The sequence below is a fragment of the Megalops cyprinoides genome, chromosome 7, assembly GCF_013368585.1.
Source record: "Megalops cyprinoides isolate fMegCyp1 chromosome 7, fMegCyp1.pri, whole genome shotgun sequence".
In the NCBI taxonomy this organism is placed as follows: Eukaryota; Metazoa; Chordata; class Actinopteri; order Elopiformes; family Megalopidae; genus Megalops; species Megalops cyprinoides.
The window spans coordinates 4,117,274-4,141,639 of NC_050589.1; the positions used below are offsets into that span (position 1 = coordinate 4,117,274).

At 45.1% G+C, this 24,366-nt stretch overlaps 1 protein-coding gene across 5 annotated transcripts in view; it reads right to left on the reverse strand.

Moving 5' to 3' along the window:
* prdm16 (PR domain containing 16) overlaps positions 1-24,366 on the reverse strand; it is a 197,863-nt gene that overhangs the window by 122,675 nt on the left and 50,822 nt on the right. For all 5 annotated transcript variants that reach the window (XM_036533391.1, XM_036533388.1, XM_036533387.1 and 2 more), the window contains exon 2: positions 11,347-11,696. In XM_036533391.1, the coding sequence (XP_036389284.1) occupies positions 11,347-11,696 (350 nt within the window). The remainder of the gene's footprint in view (positions 1-11,346; positions 11,697-24,366) is intronic.

Genomic DNA, 24,366 nt, shown 5'->3' on the forward strand with positions numbered 1-24,366 from the left:
AGCTGTGCTAGCTAAATTACTTCACCGATAAGGTAGAATTAGCAGCGCTGTGATCCAAGAGCTGGTAGCGGGAGGAAGAAGAGGAGGGAAGGTGGAGAGGGGGACGGGAGGGACCAGTGGAGAGGGGGAAGCGTGTTAGTGTCTCACAGTCACAGGCGAAACAAGTGCAAATCCAGTCTTAAGTTGTGCCTTCTACGCAAATCCAGGGAGGCTTACTCTTAGGTGGGGATTTCAATGCACCAGAATTACATTTCCTCAACTAATGCAGGGCCGATAACAATGGTAATGGTATAGGAAGTCGCCAGCCTCCAGGTTCTATGGAGTCCATTCGTCTGCCGGAATATGATAAAAGAAACTGGCTGAAATCATAAAAGCTACTGTAATGTTGACACATATATATATATAATATTACATATAGTACAGGCAGATAGACAGACAGACAGACAGATAGATAGATAGATAGATAAAATTAAATTTCTCAAAACAGTTTAAGTTTGTGTATGACTCAGAGGCCTGGACAGAAGTGACCCCACCGGGTGGTGGAGGCAGGGGCGTGAGAGTGTGAAGGGGAGGGTCACCAGGTCTCGGTCCCGGCTCAGATGGAGTGCACGGGCTTGACGGGCACCGCAGTGATCCATCACGGGTGCGTGGCTGGAGCGGCAGGGCCAGGTGCAGGGCCCCCCCCAACCCGCCACCCCCCACCCGCCGGCTGCGCTGACACGGCACTCGGTGAAAGCCATCACCGCGGTCGGCTCGGACCCCTTCCGGGCGCCACACAAGGGCACCCACCGCGGTCAAACCCTATTCTCCGAAACAAACCTCTCTGCCCCCTGCAGAGGAGCACGACTTTTCAAAGACATTTTCATTCCTTGCCCCCTGCATTGTTACCACTGGCCAGCAGGGGGTATTTATATGCTCACCACCAACTCCCCCCAACCGCATTTTTGTCTTCTGGCACCATAATGCAAAACACTTAACTTTGACGCTGTTCTTTCAGTTCTCCTCAGTGCCTATGACTATTGGTTGTAGTAATATCAAACACAACAGAAATCCATACCCAGCACTATCTTATAAAGATATAAGCGCTACTCATGCTGAAGGTTAATGAGGGAGGGAGGGTCAGTCCTCCGTCTGCTTGCTTGCTCCACAGAGCGCTGGAGAAGAGTGCTGTTTGCCGTATCGGCTGGTGGCCCGCGTGGTCATATGACATGTCTCAGACGGCGTCCGAGGAGGATGTTGCATCACACCGACAGGTACCAGGTGGAGCGGTACCAGGCGGAGACGCGACCTAAGCCATCGATGTCATCTCACCTCCTCCAAAAGTATGACGGAGTGCAAAAGCATTAGACGTGCGCCGAGGAAATAGTGATTGAGAAGCTAAGCATTGTCACAGAGATAATGATGGAGGAATAACTCACCGCCACGCCGATTTCATCCTGTCCTGTTCCCGGACACAGCTACGTAACATTACCAAAGAACATGAATCCATGAAACAATGTTCATAAAACAATGAACAGAGGAATAATAATTATATTAAGTATGAAACGGTGGATCATCTATTTAGCCATGGGAACAGTCACAAGCAATGACGAATGGTGAGGTGATGGCAAATAACAAAGCGGAAATGTTTCAGCAGAGTTTATAGAATGGTAGCGACAGAATATTAATTGAACTAAGAAATCCAAAAAGTGTTTGTCTTATTAAAAGAAAAATCATAAAGATGTAGACAAACAGTGTTTAGGAATTAAGAAGATGGCCGAAATGCGTTCAAGTTGAATATGTGAGAAAATTCTCCTGCCCCACGTTCATCTGTCCATGCATAGTGGATTGATACACCATAGAGCTGAATTGGATGTCATGACCAGAAGACAGATGAGGCAGTTTTGAAGGGAACCCTGGATCCCGAATGCAGACACCGCCAGCTTAATATTCAAAGATATTCTTTTCTGTTGCCTTACATTATGGTCAGTAATAACAATTTACTTTCCGTAAGTCATATTTCAAATATGATAAATGAATGTTAATTTATGGCAACTGTACATCATGCATTAAATCCAAACCCTTCCTGTACTGGGTGAAACCATTTTTAACTTTTTTTCTTAAACATATTTTGGGATGGAAAGATTTAGGATAGATTTGAAAATCTTTTTTCACATGATCATTCATGTTCATAGTACAAAAAGATACAACGTTTAATAATACTAAATGTAAACTTAATGAATCTATATTATGAGAAGGGTCCAGGTTAGATTAGAAAAAGTTTTGTTTTTCCACGTCCACGCTCACAATACAACACCATACCATGCATATAATAGCAAATGTAAATTGAATCTTTATTATTAGAAGGGTCCAGAGCAACATGCCTCATTTTCCTTGGCATTCATCTTATTTCAAAAGTTTAAAACTATCCTGTGCCAGCAGATATTTCATACTAATGGAGAGGTGGCACTTTGAGGGGAGAATAAAAGTTAGAGCTAACCCTTCATCTCCAGATTTTATGAAGGAACATAAGAAAAATCAGTGACATAAGAAAAACAGTGATTTTTGAAAATAGTTTTATTTAGTTTTAAAAGTATTTTATATCTTGTCATTTTTTTAAATAAACCATTTTGAAAACATTTAAATACAAATAATTCAAAATAAAACTGACTCTTGGACCGAACGCAAAAAAAAAAAAAAGAAAAACACGTGTAGCTGTAAAATCGGAGGAGCTGAAGTGACTGCTTTAAGGAGTAGCGCTTAGGCGAAGTTATAAAGAGTGGAGGCCGGGGCTGGAGATAAATTGCGCAGAAGCGGTGCCAGGGAAGAGTTTGAGAGATTTACCGATGGAGCACAGAGCCGAGGAGGAGGGGCGTACGAGCCCTCGGCAGATCCGTAAACAGGGCCCTCTATGTGCTGAGTAAGTGAAACCCTTTGGAAGCCTTACCCGTGTAATTCCGAAAGACACACGTCTCTGCTTAATTCCAGTGACATTGTGGAGGATATGAACGAATATCATTCAAGCATTTCCAGCTCCTCTCCAAAGTAAAGATAAATGAAACAGCTTCAGACTTTAAATAGAATGCTGTCATTGTGCTCTGTGTTGTAAGCCTGGGCAGTAATTTAAAAAGTCAACTTGTGGAAAGAATAACATTAATACATGCATATATATTTATATATATAAAAAAATATATAAATATATTACATTTTTTTCCCCTTAATGTGAGTAAGCCCTGAAACAGTTAGTTAGTGCTGGCCACACTTCAATAATGACAGAAAAAAAGGCTTTTTTGGTCACGCTTCAATACAAAATCAGATTTTTTATGGCACTGTAATGGTGCATACTCTTATCAGAATCAAAGCAAAATAAATAAATCCATAAACAAAAACAGCCTCGCTGAGTGATTATTTTGTAACTGCCTGTATTCTCTCCTGAGAATGTTCTGAAAGCGTTTGGAGCTGATAAAAGCGTGCAGTGCAGGTGCGGAACCAATGTTGGAGCGATGATACTGAAGCTACCGAGCAGCTGAGGGCAGTAAAAAAAAAGCCTGTCCACTGTGGCCACGGAGACCAACGCTGTCCGTCATCTGCCGTTCTTCCCTCAGCTGCACGGCACCTGGCGCATGCCCAAGCCAGCGCTGACCCCTTCCTGGCACACCTTCCTCCGCGAGCGCCCAGGTATTCCTACGGCCTCCCTGATTCCCTGATACCCCACGACCACTGAAGAGACTGTTCAGCCTCATGAATCAGGAACATTAGCAGAGCAGTGTCTTTTTACGTACTGCGGTGGGCACGGTACAAAACAAAAGAGCGACCAGGAGAACAAGCCTTAGCTTAAAGGATGCATGGATGCAGCCAAATTCTGGGGTGAAAGCATCAATCTAATTAACAACATAAACAACTTTGACAAATGTCATTATTTACCTTGGCAGGGAGCAATATCATTGTCTGCTATGGCCCTAGGACAGAGCACAAATGATGTGGTAATTTATCAGGACACTCGTGACTGATGGGTTTTCACAGGCAAGGAAGGAGAAAATTGGGCAGGAGTTACCTGCTCTTGGCAAGGGAGGGTGGGGGGTTATAAATGTTAAATGAATGTTTGTAAACACATCAGAAACAGTACAGTAGCTGCTGTCACTTGGTATAATAATCAGCAACTTCATTAGGGAAGAGCTCAGGCCCAAAAAGAAAAGAGCTCACACTCGCTCATGCCCACATTACAGCTGAGCGTTATTAATTCCGAAATGAATTAGAAATAATACATGAATAAATACACTGTGGATGAAAACATGGAGGACTCTCTGATCAACTCCCCCCCCCCCCCCCCCCCACCACCACCCCCACCCCACATGCACACTGCCCCCTCCTCAAGATAACTTTCATCTTGGTGTTAGATTAATTAACAGATGTGGGTAATGAGTTAATAACAAATGAAAAGGCATCAGTGCAGTAATCAGTCCTGACGTTTAATTTTCAGCCTGTTTCCTCATTACCAGAGCCCGTGTTCCCAGGAATAAATTGACAATGTTCGAGCAGACAAGAGATGTAAGATATTTGTCTTCAACAACTCCTAAAAGCCGCCTCAGTGTTTCTACAGCAACAAGGACCATATGTTTAATATTAGGTGTAATCTGTTCCACTGGAGTGCTCCGAAAGCTGGGAAAATTGGATTAAATTGGCTAATAGCATGTTTAAAACCTACATAAAATGAAAGTGAATGGAAGAAATTGCAACCAAAAGTAAAACTGTGATGTTTTACATGTTCTTTATTTTTTTTCATACGTAAATTTAGCGTATATTTAAAATAAAAATAATAATGATAAAAAACCACAGAGTCATGGTCAATAGTATACTTAAATACCACAAGGTTGCTATTTATTTCACTGCATACCGATGTGGGCAATGAGGCATGAACGACAGCACAAGGTTACATTATTCAGAACGGTTCAGTTTCATCCAACATATATTTCCAACTCGTCAGAGAAAAATACTTTAAATCCACGTATTGTCTTTGATAAATGAGTTATGATGTACTGAGAGATCCGAGAGACCTCAAGCACAGGAATCGCCAAAAGATCATAGAACTTTGCTATTTTTTTCTCTTTCTCCTTTACTGCTAACACAAAATGCACGTGCTAAAAACTTCTGAAGTGCATTTGTCATTTGTTTCACCGGAGGTTGTTCAGCTGTCTACAGCAGTGCTCATCTTATTTAATCACCAGTGTAAACCACTGATTTGATTTGTTAGAAATGCTAATGAGCCATTTTCCCTGACAGTTGATAGTATATGGGATGTTCTATTAATCTGCTGGGTTGAAGTCCCTCGAAAATGTGTAGTGTGCTCTAGTGCCCTTCAGTGCATAAATTTCTGCTCAGTGCTGATAAAGTGCTGATATGATTATTTTTGCCCTATTCACTTTCTTGAGTCTACGACAATCAAACGAAGAGACACAAAATCCCAGGTAATTGCGACACCGCACGTTTCACAGATGGGAACTATTTTCGCCCACGTTCACCTGCCCCTTCTGGATTGGCCCGGAGTGGACATTTTCTCCCTGAGAGTCCTTGGCGGTTCCTGTCTCTATCAGCTCGGTACCTTGCGTTCTTTGGCCCGTGCGAGATAAACACCTCCGTAGGCAAACAGACTAGACAAGTTGCGAACTGCGCCCAGTAAGTGCTATCTTGGCACATGCTCTGTGGCTACGCAGTGCGACACAAAGGCGAGTAAACATGGTGGGTGAAAGGTAGGGTCAGGACAGATAGTGTCAGGGCGGGCCACTGTTTGAGGACGTTAGCAAGAGGACAAACAAAAGCCCAACCACTGGCGTGAAAGCTAGCTGTCAAGGAGGGATCAGAGGACAAAGGAACGCTGCAGAAATATGAGGAGCACCATCGAGAGCGAAGTGTCTGTCACGTAGACGAGCAGAGAAAGGAACACATCCACACCGAGTGTATCGCTAAGTCAACAGGAGCGATGGCAGGCACCAGCTTTTTTTGATCGGATGAATAACGCAGATATGGAAAAACACTCCGTTCCGTAAGAGCAAACAGAAAGTTTGCGTTCCGACAAAGTCATTCCAAGGTCACTGCTGCGCGCCCCTTTGAAGCCGGGAGACAAATGGCAGATGGCTGACATAATGTATCCCTGTACAATAGGGCATGTCAGAGTGTGTGGCAGCCCCATACGTCAATCCTCAGAGATCTACGTGGGTCTGGCCTGTGTATAGATATCTCAACGTAACACCGTATCTGCTGTACAAACCGGCTAAAAAGGCCAGCAGAGGTGTCAATACTCTCTTCAGCACCTTCTCGCCAGCTGGCTAGAAGCAAACAGCACAGACCCCATCGACCAACAGCGCTAAATCAATAGCAAGTTAGTAATTACACTGTGTGGAACCACACTTTTAATTGTCGGGACTTTTATTACAGTCAATACTTTTTTATCTCTGCGAGAGAAATGGCGAACTGGGGAGGGGTTGGTGCGGGTGAAATTTGATTATTATATTTCTTGGTGGTTACAGATTTCTTTCTTTCCGATTGTGACTAGAAAGAGACTTTAAGAAAGGAGAGGGAAAGCAAGGTTAGAGTCAGGAGAAGGTGTCAGTGGAGCCACGGTACGGCTCAGATGAGAGCCGGCACACACCTCACACAAGGTTATGAGCAAGGAGAGTAAACACCATTAGTGCTGCTTGCACCTGCTGTATTTGTTCTTCAAGATTGTGCTGCGAGAGATTCCCTTCATCAAATGAAAGGAAATAAAGACACTTGAACATTGTGTTTGAATCACATTTCTCCCATTGCGGTTTCAGTGTGAGAAATAATGGACTACAAGCTGACTCACTTGAGCTCCATTTATCCTTATATAGATACATTAAACACCTCGTTAATGTTTTACCAGTCAATCAAATTGAGTCAACTGATTACTCTGAATGAAAAAGCCGGGATTTACAAAAATCTCTTGGAATTCATTTTAATAAAACATATCGCCCAATGTGTGGTGTGACACATACCCAACATTGTCCTTGAAGAAAGACAAAATCACACCCTGAAATGACACCTCTTTTGAGAGGTGGATCCTTTCGCAAAAACTTTAACACATCTGACACTGCACCCTCTCCACACATATTCAAACTCATTCGCATAGCTCTGAAGCTCAGAGCATAACTGGCCATATGTCGGTCACATTTAAAGGGTACAAGTAGATCCTGAAACTAAATCATTTCTTAACACAATGGAGGTGTGGCTTCCAGCAGCCCTGTCTTTGTTATTTAAAGGTTGTTCCTTGATTCTTATGACCTATGACCTATTACCACGCGGAGGAAAACTGAAACAATAGAGACTTAAACCACAAATACTCTATAGTAAATCCAGATATCCAGGTCCTGCATTCATTCCATCCTCCATCCAGGAGGCTCTGATGGGTAACAGGAGGTTCAAGCGCTGTCACTAGCTATGGATCTTCTGTTTTAGCCTGAACCCCTTCAAGAATGTTCATAATGACGCAGAAAGAGCTCTGAGTTGACCATCAGGCCAACACGAAGAGTATCTGTGATTAAGCTCTTCGCCGGACGACTCAGAGCAGTCACCCCACGCTGCTCTCTGTTGGATCCCAGCTCTGTGGAGGCTTTAATGACTCCGAGAGGGATGTGAGGATCGCACCAGCTGTGCCACCTCCCCTTGCACACATGAGAGATGAGCTCCCCGCTGGGGGGGGGGGGGTGGGGGGGTTGGGGGGCCCTGACACTGCCCCTCCATCCCGAGCCACTGCCGAGCCGCCGCGCCGGGGCGAGGCGGCCGCCACGCGGGCCCCCTTTGTGTGCACGCGTGCTCGTGTCAATATGTTATCCCAACTGGATCTGGGCTCTAATAATAGAGCATCACTCTTTGGAGCCCCTGAGCCGACAGGAAGCTAGCTGAAAGATCTTCTCCCGGGCCCCGGCAGGGGGTTAAAGAGGCGCACTGATTGAAGAGGCTGCGGGGAGGTTGAATGTTATATTATGTTGTGATAAAGGAAGCATAATGGTTTTTAAATAGATGACTCTGACTCTTATTACAGCCGTAGCAGAAGAGGCCGGGAGAGCCTGAATGGATGTGGCCCGAAGCTAAGCATCTCCTAGATTGAGCTGTCCGTCTCGCTGAAATGAATCTAAGTTAACACCTCGCCAGCGCCGCCGCCCCAGGGCAGACCAGACTCTGTTTCCTCCACCTGGATCTCTCTCATTACCCATCAGCCAGAGGCCGGGGAGAGCACCACTGTCTCAGGCTGGGAAAATAATGGGGTGGCCCTCATGCAGCTGAACTCCGAGCGCGGGTCTGTGCCACCCAGCCCGGCCACACAGCCCGGCCCACACTGCTCATTAACTCTGCTCACGTTTGGCTCCACACACACTCACATGCACGCGCTGACACACACACACACACACACACACACACTCACACGCACGCGCTCGCACATACACACACACACACACACACACACACACACACACACACACACACACACACACGCACGCTCATACATCCCTGAAAGACACACACACTCACATGCACGCGCTGACACACACACACACACACACACACACACACTCACATGCACACGCTCACACATACACACACACACACACACACACGCACGCTCATACATCCCTGAAAGACACACACACACACATGCACAGCACGCATACACATACATTCTCGAAAAAACACACGCATGCGTACACATACAACATATTACATACACACCACGCGTACACACACATACATACGCACACATACACAGACATATCCTTAGAAAACACAATCACAGCATGCATGCACATATACATACACATGCATGCACGCACACACACATGCACGCATGCACACACACACACACAACCACACATACACAGAAATATCCTTAGAACACACACAATCACAGTATGCATGCACATACACATACTCACTCACACACACACATACATACTCATACAAAACACACATACATGCACATACATACAGACCTCTTGCATATATATCCTTCTTGTGTACCTATGTGGGTGCTCATATTATCAGAATATCACTTAGGCAGTTGTCTGTTGAAAACAAAAACATGTAAGCGCTAACACTGAACAGACCCTGCACATGTACTGTTCTGTGTTCTCTGGTGTAAAAAATCTCCTGGCAATCTCTGAATCTTTGACAAGCTTTCTATTGAGGTTTCGGTGGTTGGATTTCATTTATGTGATGAGATCTTTGTGAAATCAAATATTATTTTTTCCAAACCCTCATATTTTTGTCAGTGCTTTGCCGCTCCAGCGTTCTTGTAATCCAGTTATATTAACAGTTGTGACCCCCCTACCCCCCCCCACCCTTGCTTTCGCAGGCAGGTCATTTTCAGAGCTGTCTATTTTTCTAAGACCAGGGGCAGCTGGGTGACGCAGCCTGGCCTGGTTCCTCAGGGAGCCCAGCGATGGCTATCGATGGCTGGCTGTTATGACTATCTGCGATAAGCACGCAGGGCCCGAAGGCTCACGGAGAAAAGCAGACAGGATGTTTCTGGAACAGTTTTTTGTGGCAGAATTCGACCGGGGTAAAAAAAAAAACTTCATATCCCACAACGGCCCTGTCCTGTCTCATGAAGTAGTAGGGTTTCGCTTGAGGTGGGACCTTTTTTTTTTTTTTTTGTGGGGAGAGATATCACCTTGTGACATCTTGCCGTACACAAAAGAAACGAAAACAAAACAAAAAGAAAAAAGTAAAAGGGACAGAAACATGGCCGTCCGAGTTCGAAAACGCTGGATCCTTTTCATGGACATTACATAACGCACCTCCAATCCGCCTCTGTCCGTGCCTCAATGCAGTTCATTGAACATGAAAATGACACTGTCTAGCAAGGCCCTGAAGTTTACTTCTCATGTAAAAAAAAGCTAAGAAAAACACAAGCGAGCGCGTACATTTTAAAGTGAAACCCGAGCGCTGCGCAGGGCAACGGGGTAGTCAACAGCTTTCTGGGCCGAGGCAGTCTGTTGATGAGCCCCATTAGCCACAATTCCAAGTAAAACCGCTTAGAGGGGAGCATGTAGCTTTTGGAGACCGGCCCCCGGGTTCTTTAAAGGCCTAGTCATAATATGAACTTTTACAAAGGAAACTTCTCCGTGGCACCGTGCCACGTAGCGTGTGCCTCGCCGCTAATTGTAACATGCTTCTCTCACACGGGCTCCGGGGCAGTGAACTGCACAACCTGCGGAGGATGGAAATAATCTGTGCCGGGTCCGGCACAATACGGGGGATTCAGCATTCATGTAGCACCGCGGGCCCGTGTGCGCCCCGGCCGCACAGAGAACAGCCATTGTGAGGGAACACATCCGCCACTGTTGTGGAAGGCCGGGCTCGCTGCTGTTACGCGGGCCCTGCCCTCCGCTGCCCTCCGCGTGCCGCAGGGGCTGATGGGAACCTCTACGCTTCACTTTGTGTTCGGAAAACGCGAGTGCACCGTTGCCTGCTCCTTCTCGCTGACGTTGCGGCTGTCTCTGGGCTTCAGACTACATGTTCGTTTTCTTCCATGTGATTAACTCCAGGGCTTTTTTTTCTTCTTCTTCCTAATGTCTAATTATATATAAATGTGTAATGCAATATAGATTGGACCATGTGGAACCTGCAGCTAAAGATATTAAAAGCAGCCAGGGCTCGTCGTCTGATCGGCCGTGTGGCGCGGGGAAAAATCAGGAGTCGCTTAATGAGCTTACTGAAGCAACTTCAATATCCTCTAATGTCATGTTGAAATGAAAATTAATAGTTCAATAGAGATCCACGAAAAGGCCACGCTTCTTCCATTTCCATATCGTGTGGCGTGACCAAATGACCGCATTCAAGGGGACGTAGGCATGGGAGAAAAACTGATATCTTCAGTAATCAGAACCACCGTTAGGATTTTTTTGAAAATTGGCAGCGCTGAAATGCAGAAATTCATTTCAAAGCCCGAACCCAATCATCCCGAGAAACGCAAACGGAGAGAGTGCTGTCGTTCTGCCGTCGCATCTTGCTGAGGAACGGAGAGTAAACCGCATATCAAGGTTCACTTACCTTTTCTCAAGGTCTCTTCTAAACAGGCCCTTTTGACTCAAAATAATTTTCACTGAGCTTTACAATCAGTGTTTGCAGCAAACCAAAATGCAATCGGAGCAACCAAGGTTCAACCCAAAGGCCCGCTGCCAGAAACTACTTCACAGTAACACAGTGTTTCTGTTTGTTTCGGGAAGCTCCTAGGGAGTTACTGTGGCCTTTGTGGGTTTTATGTGGCAGACACTGATGCACTTAAATGAACGCTCCTGTCACTTCCCGTTTCGGGGTCCTACAGCCCGTAACACGGCTTGGAGAACTCACCTCCCATCCGAAAGTGGTCTCTTTGACGGCGGCGCTCTGCATTCCACTGTAAGGTCCAAACCTTTCCCCGAGCCTGATCTTGGCTTTGGCCCATATCCCGAGGCCCGCCCCCGGGATGGACGACTCCCGGAGCTCCAGGTCGCTGGGGATGGGAATGTCGTCTGGAATGTAGACGGGGACTTCGTAGGGCGAGCCCTCTTTAGGGGTGAAGTCTTGGTTGTTGGGGAGAGGGGAGGGGGGCCCGACGGGGATGGGGGACATGATGCTGTCTTCCGTCTCCTCTTCGGCGCTCTCTCCCGCCGGAAGGTTGGGGTCTGTCTCATACATGTTATCGGCTGCCTCGCTGTCATCTAAAACAGGAAGGAGAACAAAACAGAGTCAGTCAGCTTGTTCCTCATCCATTACTAAAACTTTGATACTACCATGAGAGGGGGGGGGGGGGGTGTTGTGGCTAGACCTTTACTCCAGGCCTACTCTGCCTCTGGAAGCCTCAGGATCAACCGCTGGGCCTATGATTCACAGAGCATCACAAAGAGTTACTGAGGGTGGAAATCTTGAACTCCTGGAAACGTACGACTCATGATTGCTCCCTGTATTCCAAAACGTCCCAGCTCATAGCTCTGATGGACAATCTGTGCCGCTCGGTAAAAATCACTGTCATTTCCTGCAGTATCATCTGTCGGATAATGGGCCGAAATGACCCACTTGTCCAAAGGCATTGCCCTTCGTCCCTGTTTTCTGTTAGTCACCTGTGTTTATTTTCATTCTGCGGCTGGCAACATGATTGTGGTACTTCACAGCCAGAGACCCTGAAGGATGGACAATGGAGCTGCACAAAAGAGTGACTTATAGTCTGAACATCTCAATTAATCTTCCCTTTTCCACCTAAACCTCACGCAAGAGCTCACATGATATGGATGTATGCTGCTAAAAAAATGTATGCTGTGATGATGTGACATAAATTTATTGAATCTGCTGGAATTTTTATTAAAAGCAACTTCGCTATATATATATATATATATATATATATATATATATATATATATATATATATATATATATGTATATTGTGCCTCTGATTCTGTTATCCCAAAAAAGTGAAACAAGATATCTTTTCCTGTAGAGTTATGGACCAATCAATCTGTCACTCAGAGACAATTTGAGGAACAAGACAAATACCGCTTAGAATGTTATCAGAGAAAATAGAATTCCGTGGAAGGCGGACTGATTGTTTGCGACATAAATTGGAAACAGCAACAGCAGTAGCTGTAGCATTTGCTGTATGTTTTTCAGACAGACAGAAAGACATAAAAGACACTAGATCTCATCCTGAAGACAGAATAAAAAGTATGCTACCACAGAAAGCACCTATCTGCTGGGTGCTAAAGAAGAAACATACACTAAAGACCTACATTTTTCTTTTAAGTAAACCCACACGAGACATCACTTTTCCTGTTGCCTAGACGACAGTGGTGTCAGTGCATGGACAGAGTGTGTGTAATTTGTAGACGCACCACTGCAGTTTGCTATCCAAACACAGGACCAGCAATCAGAGTTAAATAGGCCACAATTACTGTAGGAGTGTTTCCAATCCCCCTACACAAGCCCCCTGCCAACCCTGCCAAGAACAGAACTTTTACGACTTGAAAATATTTTCTTTTGAATCGGGGGCTATTTACTTGCGACCAAGCTAAAAAACAAACACGTCCACTTCTTCTGATCGATTGCTTTCCCCATTGTCACACGTCATGTGATCTACCTGAACTGGTGCTTCCACTCAACCATCATCTGAATCAGCACATTCAACAGAGTTGACGGTTTTCTCGGAACCGTCTCACAAAATAACCATGTCCTCAGCAGATTATTAGCAGCACTCTATGACAAAATGACCTGCAAAGCTGTTATGTATACGTTCCTTATTAATATACTTGTACGTACAAAAAACTGTAAATACTTAAACATTGTTCAATGCAAACTAAAAGGGGGTTGATTTAAAATACATCAAGCATAAACAAATACTATATATATTAAATACATATTATATATATATATATATATGTGTAGATGAATAAAATAAAATGTTAATGTAATGCATGAGTACATGCAATGAGACAGGCAAAGTTGTGCGGCACTGAGGGATCCGAGAAATGTATCACATAAAACCTCGGCAGTAAAATAAAGCCTTTTATAACAGATTTTGCGTCATCCTGCCATTTTGAGGGAAAAAAGAAAGGTTTTACCCATTTTTTTTAATGATCACAGTTTCATAGGAGCTCAGACCAGCCAGGCAATTAACTGGGAAACATGTGGACCAGCAGTAGCTTCCCCTTTTCACAGATCAATTAAACTTTTATAACCACTGCCTATCTGGTGCAGTTTTCAAGAATCAAAAGTGTTTTCAAACCATTAAAAGTTTTTTTCCCCCTCTTTTTGGCACCTAATCCATTGACTACAATTTCAACAACCAAGGACAGGGTTGGAAAATCTATTAAGCACGGTTAGACTTTAAGAGCCCTGAAGCAGAACACACAGATCACTACATTTAAAAAAAAGATATATATATATATATATAGTATCTATTTTGATGAATAAAACATAATTTGTGTAAGAGAGAAACTTCTTCAAGTTGTGCAGTTAAAAAATGCACTGTGTGATTTGCAGATTCTTGTGGCGATGCATTAAGTTCCTGCAACCTTTATTCATAAAAATCATCAAAAAAAAAAAACGGGCTGAGTTTAAGAAAACAGTCTCAGACAAAACTGCTCTCATACACTGTGGTGTTCTGGCATCGGGCTTAGCCGTGTTCGACCACAAAAAGTTTGGGAGGAAAAAAAAGGAGGCAAATTGAGGATAATAATTAAGAGGCCAGAAAAAGGAGAGTATGACATTTTGAAAGAGTGCGGCTGTTTTGGCAGGGGAGGGAGAGAGCCGTGATACCGCGCCGGCAGACGTGGGCGATGTTAGCGCTGTCTCCCTGAAGGCTCGTGGGCTGACAGATAGTGCCTTCCTTTCCAGGAAGATGTTATTTTTTTTTTTCTTTCACAGGGAACTATTCATCCTGATTACATCAGGGGTCAATCATTAATTCACACCTTGGGGGTCCTCGCCCTCTCCGCCCGTCCACAATGAGCCTCTTGTTCAGCTTTGTTATTCCACTGGAAACTACTGTGCGGCCGGGCCTACGACATGAAGGCATCAGATTTATTTGATGAATTGTAAAGGCGTTCCTTAAACAGGCCTTCTGTTATTGCAAGCCGTGCTTGAAAACAAAGAACCGTCGCGTACGCGCTTGACTCTGCTGCTCTCCGAGGTGTTATTCTTTTTAGCGCGCCGTGAGAAGCAGAGAGGTCAGAAGTCGTCTCAACGAAAATTATCCACCCAATCAACTCTTATTCTTTTTGTCAGAGCACTCCCTCTATTTTTTTTTTTTTTTTGCTGGGGCCTATGTAGCCGGTATCATAAACCACATTCCTGTTTCGTGCAATTAATTATTAACAAGGATATACAAAATATGTGTGATTTTATCAACGGAAGTCTGTGAAGATCAGAGTCAGGTATAGCAATCAAAGTCATAAAAAAAATCAAAAAGTCAGCAAGACTATAGAGAGGAAATTATTGTAAGTATAAAAAGCAAATAGTTCACATTAAAATGAGAACAGTGAAAGAGAACGATCTGAAATGTACAAAATGCAACCAGATGTTTGAGACACAAACAGGGAGGTCAATTTAATCGAACCACCATAACTAAAACAATGAATTGCAATAAAAAAAAACATTTAAAGCCTGTTGTACTCCTTGCAACTGAAATTACACAACCTGCAGTAAACTAAGACAAATTAGTACCGCATTAAATTCATTACGGATTGTCATACAATTTTTTGCATGGATACTTGCGTCGCGGTGGCAAAAGAGAAACTTATACACCCCATGCATAGCACCCCTTGGAAAGGATGGAGTGCCCTGCAGTCAAAAGAACTGACGGTTCCCTCGTGTCACACACACACAGAACCCTCTTTCAGCGCAGTTCCATAAAGCCAGATGAACTGTCAGCACACATAGTTATAACTGCAATCATCTTCCCTCTATTGAAAAAGAGAAAGAGAAAACGGAGCAAATGTGTGCTGGAAACAGGAAAACGCAGAATGTCTGCACACCATTAAACAGGGGGGCACGCATGCAATGCATACATCTCTTTCTGCGAGTGCAGCAATATTTCAGTCCAAGCCACTCTCGACACACAAAAAAAAGCTTGTATCTAAGGAAACACACACATACACGCACACACACACACACACACACACGTAGACACATACACAGGCACACAAAAATGCAATATTCCTTCAGTCCAAATATGGGAATAGGTTACCCTACTGAGAGTCTAAGCATGACAGATATGAAAAATGAGCAGACGCTTGTGCAAGAACTTCAAAACATTTGATGTCGGACCGACTAGGGTGTTCAAACACCCTGTGCTGGCTAATCTGACGCTCATGGTCCCAATAATCCGCCAATATGGTCCCACTTACAGAATTATTGGTATCATTAGAGCCGCAGAGAACAATCTTACCTGTGACTCTTTAATCAGGCCTTTGATGATTTTATCTTAACAAAAGTTCTAATCTGGGCTGATTTTAAACACACACACACACACACACACACACACACACACAAGCACACACACACAAGCACACACACACACACACACACACACAAGCACACACACACACGCACACATGCGCACACACAATAAAAAAAACCCTGGCAGTTAAAATCAAAAGCACAGGAATCAAGATGAAAAAAAAAAATGTTGTACGCACTTTTCCACTGTGGTGGTTTGTTAACGGTGACGTAAAAGAGCTAAGTGAAGGGGGGCACTGGGGACAGTCGACTACAATACTTGATACGCTTTCCAGAAACACACACTGTTTCCCCTAGTAAAAGCAGCAGGGAACATTTCCAAGTAACACTTAAAGTAGCAATATTGCTTCTCCAGGACGGTGAGTGCCAGATTAAAACCATGGGCTATCCCCTGTGCATGTAAAAAGAAACTTCCACTAACTCATTCCTATTAAAACGCTGTTCCCTCCACGGCTCTCTACAGACAGCTCGGCTTGACTGAGACGCTCCCCGCGTCACGACCAGTTCCGCAGTCCGTCAAAAGCCAGGCTTTCAGAGATGAATGGCCCCTCCGGCCCGGAGGCCGGGATGAACAGAGAGAGTCTCGGTCTGTGCACGCTCTCTTCAGTCGTCTGACTGTACAGGCACAATGGGTTCTACAGGGGCTGCCGCCCGCTCCGGTAACTGCAAATGGATGCAGCACTACTGTGCTCAAAGGAGTACAACCTTGCCAGTCTTACAGGGCTCATACACTTTATGGATATCACGGATGGTGGAATCTTCTGGAAAAAAGCAGCGAGTACACTTGCAAGCTGCACAAAAAAAGAGAAATGTTTGAGAAATAAATGCTTAACCTATTACCAAGATAGCAATGCACCTTTTGCATTGAGGAATTCCCTCCATTTCTCATGCCCTGATCAGAGAAGAAGTTTCATGAAACAATCAGGCACGTTTACCAAACCTTTTTATCCACTGCAGCATTTCTGGTGTGCTGTAACAGCAGCAAGAAGGTAAATAGTGAGGTTTCTGGGCTGGGGTGTGTGACAGAGATTGGGCCCTCTAGCAAACAGGTGCTGCTCCGACTCCTCCCATTCCTACTCCCACTTACTCCTTCTCCTTTAGCTCCTACTCCTGTTCCTGCTCTTCCTCTTGCTCATATCCCTACTCCTGCTGCTGCTTATATCCTTGATCCTGTTCCTGCTCATATCCTCTACTGTTGCTCCTGCTCATATCCCTATTCCTGCTTCTAGCCTCTTCTTCTTTTACTGCTCATATCCCCTTTCTCCTGCTCCTGCTCATATCCCCTTTCTCCTGCTCCTGCTCATATCCCTGCTCCTGCTCACATCCCTACTCCTGCTCATATTCCCACTCCTACACCTGCTCATATCCCTGTCCCTGCTCCTGCTCATATCCCTACTCCTGCTCCTGCTCATATCCCTACTCCTGCTCCTGCTCATATCCCCTTTCTCCTGCTCATATCCCTGCTCCTGCTTCTAGCTCCTTCTTCTTTTACTGCTCATATCCCCTGCTCCTGCTCATATCCCTACTCCTGCTCATATCCCTGCTTCTGCTCATATCCCTGCTCCTGCTCACATCCCTACTCCTGCTCCTGCTCATATCCCTGCTCCTGCTCATATCCCTACTCCTGCTCACATCCCTACTCCTGCACCTGCTCATATCCCTGCTCCTGCTCATATCCCTGCTCCTGCTCACATCCCTACTCCTGCTCTTGCTCATATCCCTGCTCCTGCTCATATCCCTATTCCTGCTCCAGCTCCTGCTCATATCCCTGCTCCTGCTCGTATCCCTACTCCTGCTCGTATCCCTACTCCTGCTCCTGCTCATATCCCTGCTCCTGCTCATATCCCCTTTCTCCTGCTCCTGCTCATATCCCTGCTCCTGCTCCTATCCCTGCTCCTGCTCCTGCTCTTATCATCTGCTCCATGTCCTGCAGCTGTTAGCGGGGAGTGCGAGTGCTGTGTGGGGCCTGCTGTCAGACACTCTGATTGCCATTCTAGTCAGTGTGGCTCCCCAGGGCTTTGTGCCCGGCCTGCATAGACATTTATTAACACAGCAGATTAATAGCACTGGGAAAAGACATTTTCACAAACATGATAAATATTAATAATAATCAATAGCAACTTACATTTGCTAAATTGAGTTACAAACATCACCCAAGGGGGGTGGGGGTGGAGAGAATATGCTCTCCTGTGTTCAGACAGCAGGAATAAGGAGACTTTACTGAGGCAGAGAGAAGAGAGACATATCCAGCTAATGTTCACTGGCTAACCCTGGTCAGGACTGCTACTGAACAAAACACAATTTAGCTTCTGAAAAGGAAGTCTTTCCTGCTGTTGCTGTTGTTTATAACGGTTTACTTTTTAAATTGCTTTTATTGTCTATTCTGTTTTTAATTTCACAGTTCAATCATCGCATTGTTGAAAATGGTTTTGTGGAGTCTCTTGCTGAATTTTGTTTATGTGAGAAATACTGTGATTACAAATCTCACCAGACGCTTGGTGAGAGTTACTTGTTCAGGGTGCACATCATAAAAACATATATATATGTCAAATATGTCCATAAGTAAAGCTATATACTCTTAGCAAAAAGGCTATATACTCTTATACTAAAACTATATACTCTTAGCAATACTTGTCAGTGTGATACATTCTGCAAAAAGCAGTTTATCAGTTGTTATTAACTACCTGTGTCTACTTAATTCCTTGCTAATAGCGCAGAACTTGACGTGTTATTTATGGTGTGTGCGTGTTTGGGGAACGTGGCATTTGCATGTTTGGTCGACGCCACAGTGATTTCAGAGGAGCTTTGCCGCTGCCTACGGCTAGCGCGGCGAGGTGGACTGGGATGGCGTTGTCATTTTTCTGAAGGCTCGTTCATTGTGAAAAAGCCTCTTTGTTTTGCGGGGATGTGATTTGGCCTGCTGGACCTCCCCTCCTCTCTCTCTCTCTCTCTCTCTCTCTCTCTCTTTCTCTCCGCAGGTCCAGGGGCTCAGCGAGAGCCTTTCCATTTGCCCCCAGGCAGAGACTATTGCTCCGCACACCGCAGCCAATCACTGCTCTTTCAGGAGAAATGCAACCTTTCGCTTTCTTCCTCGCTTTCTCCCCTCCTCCCTCGCTTTTTCCCTCTCTCTCATTCCCCATCTCTCTCTTTTTTTCTGGCTCCCTCTCTCTCCTTCTCTATTTCTACCCTCTTCCCTTCTTCTTTCGCTCATTCCTCCCCCCATTTCCTTCCCTCCCCCTCTCCTTCTCTCCCCTCATCTTTATTACTGTTACTGCATTCACTCACACACTCCAATGCAAATGCAGTGAAATTTCGGACATATCTGCACGGTGATAATCTTGGACATATCTGCACGGTGATAATTTCGGACATATCTGCACGGTGATCATTTCGGACATATCTGCATGGTGATGGGGGTTACATTAATTTCTCCACTGTCGCAGAGGTTACTCAAGTGTTACAGCGCCATTCAATATCAGTGCTGCTTGGCCCCAACATTTATGTAATTCATTAAAAACAATTTATGAATGTATAAATACACATATACACACATATATAAACACATATTTTTAATTAATTTAATAAATGAATCTGTAAAAATTGAATATTTGCTTAAATTCATTCACGGAAAAAGCACTGTAGCTTTAGATATAATAGAGCACCCCCTAGTCCACACTAAGTTCTTGTAACTACAGTGTTGTCTTTAATACCCTTCCTTTAAATTGAATATTATTCTCATGAAAATTAGCAAAAAAAAAACACAGTTATGTTGTTGTCTACTGACAGACTGTGCTGAGGGAAATCATGGCACTTAGATTTGCATTAGTGTGTTGTACAGAACAGCGTTTCAAACACTGTAACACAATGCATCTGGAGGCGGGGAAAGTGGTACAAGCTTGAAGAACAAGTCCTCAACCATCTCCCGAGCATGTCCTGGTGGCCACTCACTATACAGCTTCATTTAGCAACCCACTGGGAATTAAGAGAGGAAAAAAATGCATTAATTTTTATTAACAGGGAGAGCCATTCGTTCCCCGCGACAATATCTGACTCGTGGAAATGATTTTCACCTCTGCCATAGGGTGCACTCTCCTCACATACATCACCCGATTACTCCTAGTCTGGCCCTGGTCTCAGTCATTAGCCAGTGAATTAACGGCAATCCACTGTGCCATTAATCACACTGACAAAAGTGTTAGCATGCTTCTGACCTGCCTTAACACAGGGACGGCTGGGGAGAGGGAGAGAGGGAGAGAGGGAGAGGAAGAGAGGAGGAGTGTGGTGGTGGTGGAGAGGGGGGGAGGTGGAAGGAGAGAAAGAGGGAGGATGGAGGGACAGGTGGAGATGAAGTCAGTGTGGGAGGGGAATGAAGAGAGAGAAAAGGAGGGAGAGAGCCAGGATCCCTCGGAACTGAAGAGATTCTGCTGCTGAAGCAAAAAAACATGCCAAGAAACAAACAAATAAAACTGCAGAGCAACCCGGCTGAAAGCCGCGCTCCACATCCAGCACAGGCATCTGACAGAAAAGAACATGAGAGGATACACATGATGGCCGGAAAGTCACACAGAAATGACCCTCTGCACATACCGACGTCTCTGAAAGCGCAGAGGGGGCGATCGCTGTGCGTAAATAAACCGGGCCGTGAACGGAGTCGCGCTAACTAACCAGGCTTCGCTCCAGAAACCACAACACTCTCATGTCACTGGCAGGGGCGCGCATGCCAACATTGCAACGCTGCGACGTTCAAGCGTGGACCAAGAGAAACAGAGATTATAGAAAATTAGGGGGAGTGCTCTAAAAATATCTCCAGTGCCAATATGTGGCGAAACGTCTAAAAATGTGCTGAAAAACAAACAGAAAAAAAAAAACTGGGGCTGAATAACTAGTAGGGCTAAATAACTAATATCTGTAGGCAGAGCTTCACCCCTGTAGCAAATGAAATATGTTAGCCGTGTGTTTGGGCCAACGGCCACAGGCCTCACCGCGTTATAAAACGTATAAAAACGCAGGTCTGTGTCTGTGCTGCGGTCTGCGGCCTGCCGGGCTCTCCCTCCCTCTGCCCGCCGCGCATCCCGGCCCCTCTCATCTCCTCTCCGGCGGGGCCCTCGCTCAAACAGCCTTTTCATGTGTGTGCGGACCCAGGCGAGCGGGTCAAGTGAATTAGCCAAGGTCGCTCAATAAGCCGGCCGCTGCGGCGGGTTCCGTAATCACGGCGTTCTGGCTCATTGACCACCCTACTGCGTCCTGTGGGCCTCCGGACTGCAGGCTTCATTCACCAGGAGCTACTGTGAGGGGAAGAGCCGGGCCTGAGAGCAGGGGGAGATGATGCAGGGGGAAACCACCCCCCCCCACACACAGGGGATACGTGATTTTGGCCCCCTGACTGAAAAAACAGACATCTCTTTTTAAGAAGGTGCTGCGGGAGAAGCTGAAGAAGCTCTTAATATTTAATAAGCAGGGAAAGACAAAATTGTGTGTGGAACTGCGCTGCACTAACTCTATCAATGCATGAGGGAGGACAGGGGTTAAAGGGAACTGTGGGTTGTGCCCTTTAGCGTTTACATTGTCAATGCATGAGAGATGACAGGAGTTTAATCATTAAGTTTTCAATGATCTGCAGACCAGCTCTAGGAAATGATGCCGGAACACCTTTTTTTTTTTGTTTTTGTTAAACTGAACATACAGATCTTCGTTCTACTCCGGATGGAACCAGCTACAAGCACAGTCAGCTTGGAGGAGTGACACTCAATCTGTCTTTAATTCTTTTAAGTATATTTTTCCACTGTAGTGACACAACAGGAACGATGCCGCTTTGGATAAAAATGTTACTACTTTGGCATATCATTCTGTTGCAGTTCACCCGAAGACTTAACATTTCTACACCTGCAATGAGTCCAAGAGGAAAATACACATTTAAACATCAGGTTGACCAAATTAATCAAATGTCAGATTAGATTAGAAACCATAAAAAAATTGCATTTATATAGTTCAGTTTCAAGAGCTCCTAATCCACTTATGATCAAGTCTACTTAAGTTTAGCTGGAGCATTTTGGAGAACGTCAGAGCTGACCGTGATAAATATGAAACTTTCTCTTACTTAAGCCCCTGAACATTGCGTGTGACAGAGCTCCTGGTTTGAAAAGCAAAAAAAAAAAAAAAAAAAAGCACACAGCGGCAGAATGTGAAATCTGCTACTGTTTGATGGTTATATAATGTCTCCACGATGCTTCATAATGTTCTTAAACATGAGCCCAGGCCTACAGACAAACACCAATCAATACTTCAGCTCTGAGAAAACATCTACAAATCTACTGTGAATCTAAAATCAGATTCAAAGCCATGTCCCTGCAATTGTAAACACATAAAGATTGGATTTCTTTTTCCCCACAAATTTGTTCGCATCATTCTGAAGTAAAGTCTTCAGGACAATAAAAACCTCAAAGTTATGCATCTCAATGCTCTATATTGCATGATAGTACTGTAACTTTTTGAGACTAACTGGTTTAAATATTGTCATAGATTAATATTGTATTCATCACAGGTTACAAGAAAAAAAGGACTTTCCCTTCCCTTCACTCAGATGCACAGCAAATGAGGACAGTCTTCATGGTCATGGAAGGTAAAGATGGATGTGATTAGTAGCTCTGTCCATAATTACAGGCCAGATGCAATCTAACTGCAATGTACTTTGTCCTTAACTTTGATTACTGAATTTAAACAAAGAGTTCAGTTCTTTCAAACACCTCCATTACACTCTTTGTTAATTTCAGGGACTCAGGGACTTCTAATATTCACTCAGACCATGTACAAACTTAAACCATCCCAATCTTGCGCATGGAGGCTGGAATGAATCAAGGTCTATGAGACCCTGCATTGATGGGTAACATTAAAAAGCCTTTTGAGACAGGTCCAAATTTTTTTTCTTTTTTTTTTTTTTTCCTCTCTCCGCAGCTACAGAGGGGTCAGCGGCGCAGTCTGCGGAGGAAGCAGTTTTGTTGTGCAGTGGGAAGGAAGGAGGGAAACAGATGGGATAGTCTGAGAATGGTAACAAGTGCATTTCAAACAATGTAGCAGGTCCCTTCCTCCCTGCAGCAGAACAGAGCTGAGAACGGCAGCACACAATCAGCCCGCTCACAATACTGTATACAGTGCCACAACAATGGTCCGGCTCAAAGAATTCTGGGAACAAGCCGTGACCTGCTTCTCCGCGCCCGGCCCGCAGACACCGTGTCAGTGCCCAACCTGAGACCGATTGGTGCCGCCGAGCTGGGGGGGTATTGCGTTTTCGTAGTGTCACCGAGCGCGTGGCCGTACGAGGGGAGAGTGCGGCAATGCTGTATCGGATCATGGGTGCGCCGAGCTGGAGGTGTGTTTGCGTTACTGTGGCGACTCTGCAGGTGGAGTCCCAGGCGTAGAGGCACGTCACGCCCACGGGGCCGGAGCAATACAAAAACACAATAGCAGCTCAAAACATGCATCTGCCCGTCTAATTTTTTTTTCTTCACGAATTGTGAATATTTTATTTACAGTTCATAAACAGCTGTTTCTATCATCCAATCATCTTTCACCAAAGAAACTATAAATCGCATCATAGATCCTTTTTCTTTTAAAATTACATTAAAGCTGTGCCCACTTTAATTAACACCCTCTTACTGTAATAAAAACACAATCTAGGTCACAACACAGGCACAGGGGAGAGGGGGGACTGGTGTATGCACCTTCTTTATCCAGGCTTTCTTCATAAACAATTACGCTTTCAGCAACCGCGTGCTTCGCGCTGACCCAACCGCCAAGGGCTGAGCGAGCGTGAGAGAGAGAGGGAGAGAGAGAGAGAGAGAGGAGGAAGAGGGGGAGAGGAAGGAGGGAGAGGGAGGGAGGGGAGGCAGACAGGTAGACAGAGGGAGAGGGAGAGAGAGAGAGAGAGAGAGACAGAGTGAAAAGCAATTTTCCTGTTTAAACCGAGTGAATTGCGGTGAATTCCAGATAATTGGGTGGTAATTAGGAGGTCGTCAGGTCGATTTGGGAACAAATGGTTCTCTTTAGCTCAGGTGGTCGCCTATGTAATCTGAGCGGACCCCCTCCTTTGTCTCTGTTATCTGTGACTCTGCGCACTGTGTGACATCCCAAATAAGGCTCGCGTCTCGAGGGAGGGAGGCGGCACCAGTTCTATTAGTCATAAGTTAGACAGTCCTGCTCTGCAAAGTGAAGTCTTTCGTCCCAGCAGTATTCCCACAAAACTGCAGGAGATTCATTTCGCCTGGCAGTGAGACTACTCCGGGCCATCGAAGCGCAGGGTCACGAGCGCCCAGCCCCTCACTAACTGTACCCGCGAGAGAGGGAACTTAGAGCAAACTTCAGAGTTCTCCGCCAAAGAGAGAGGGA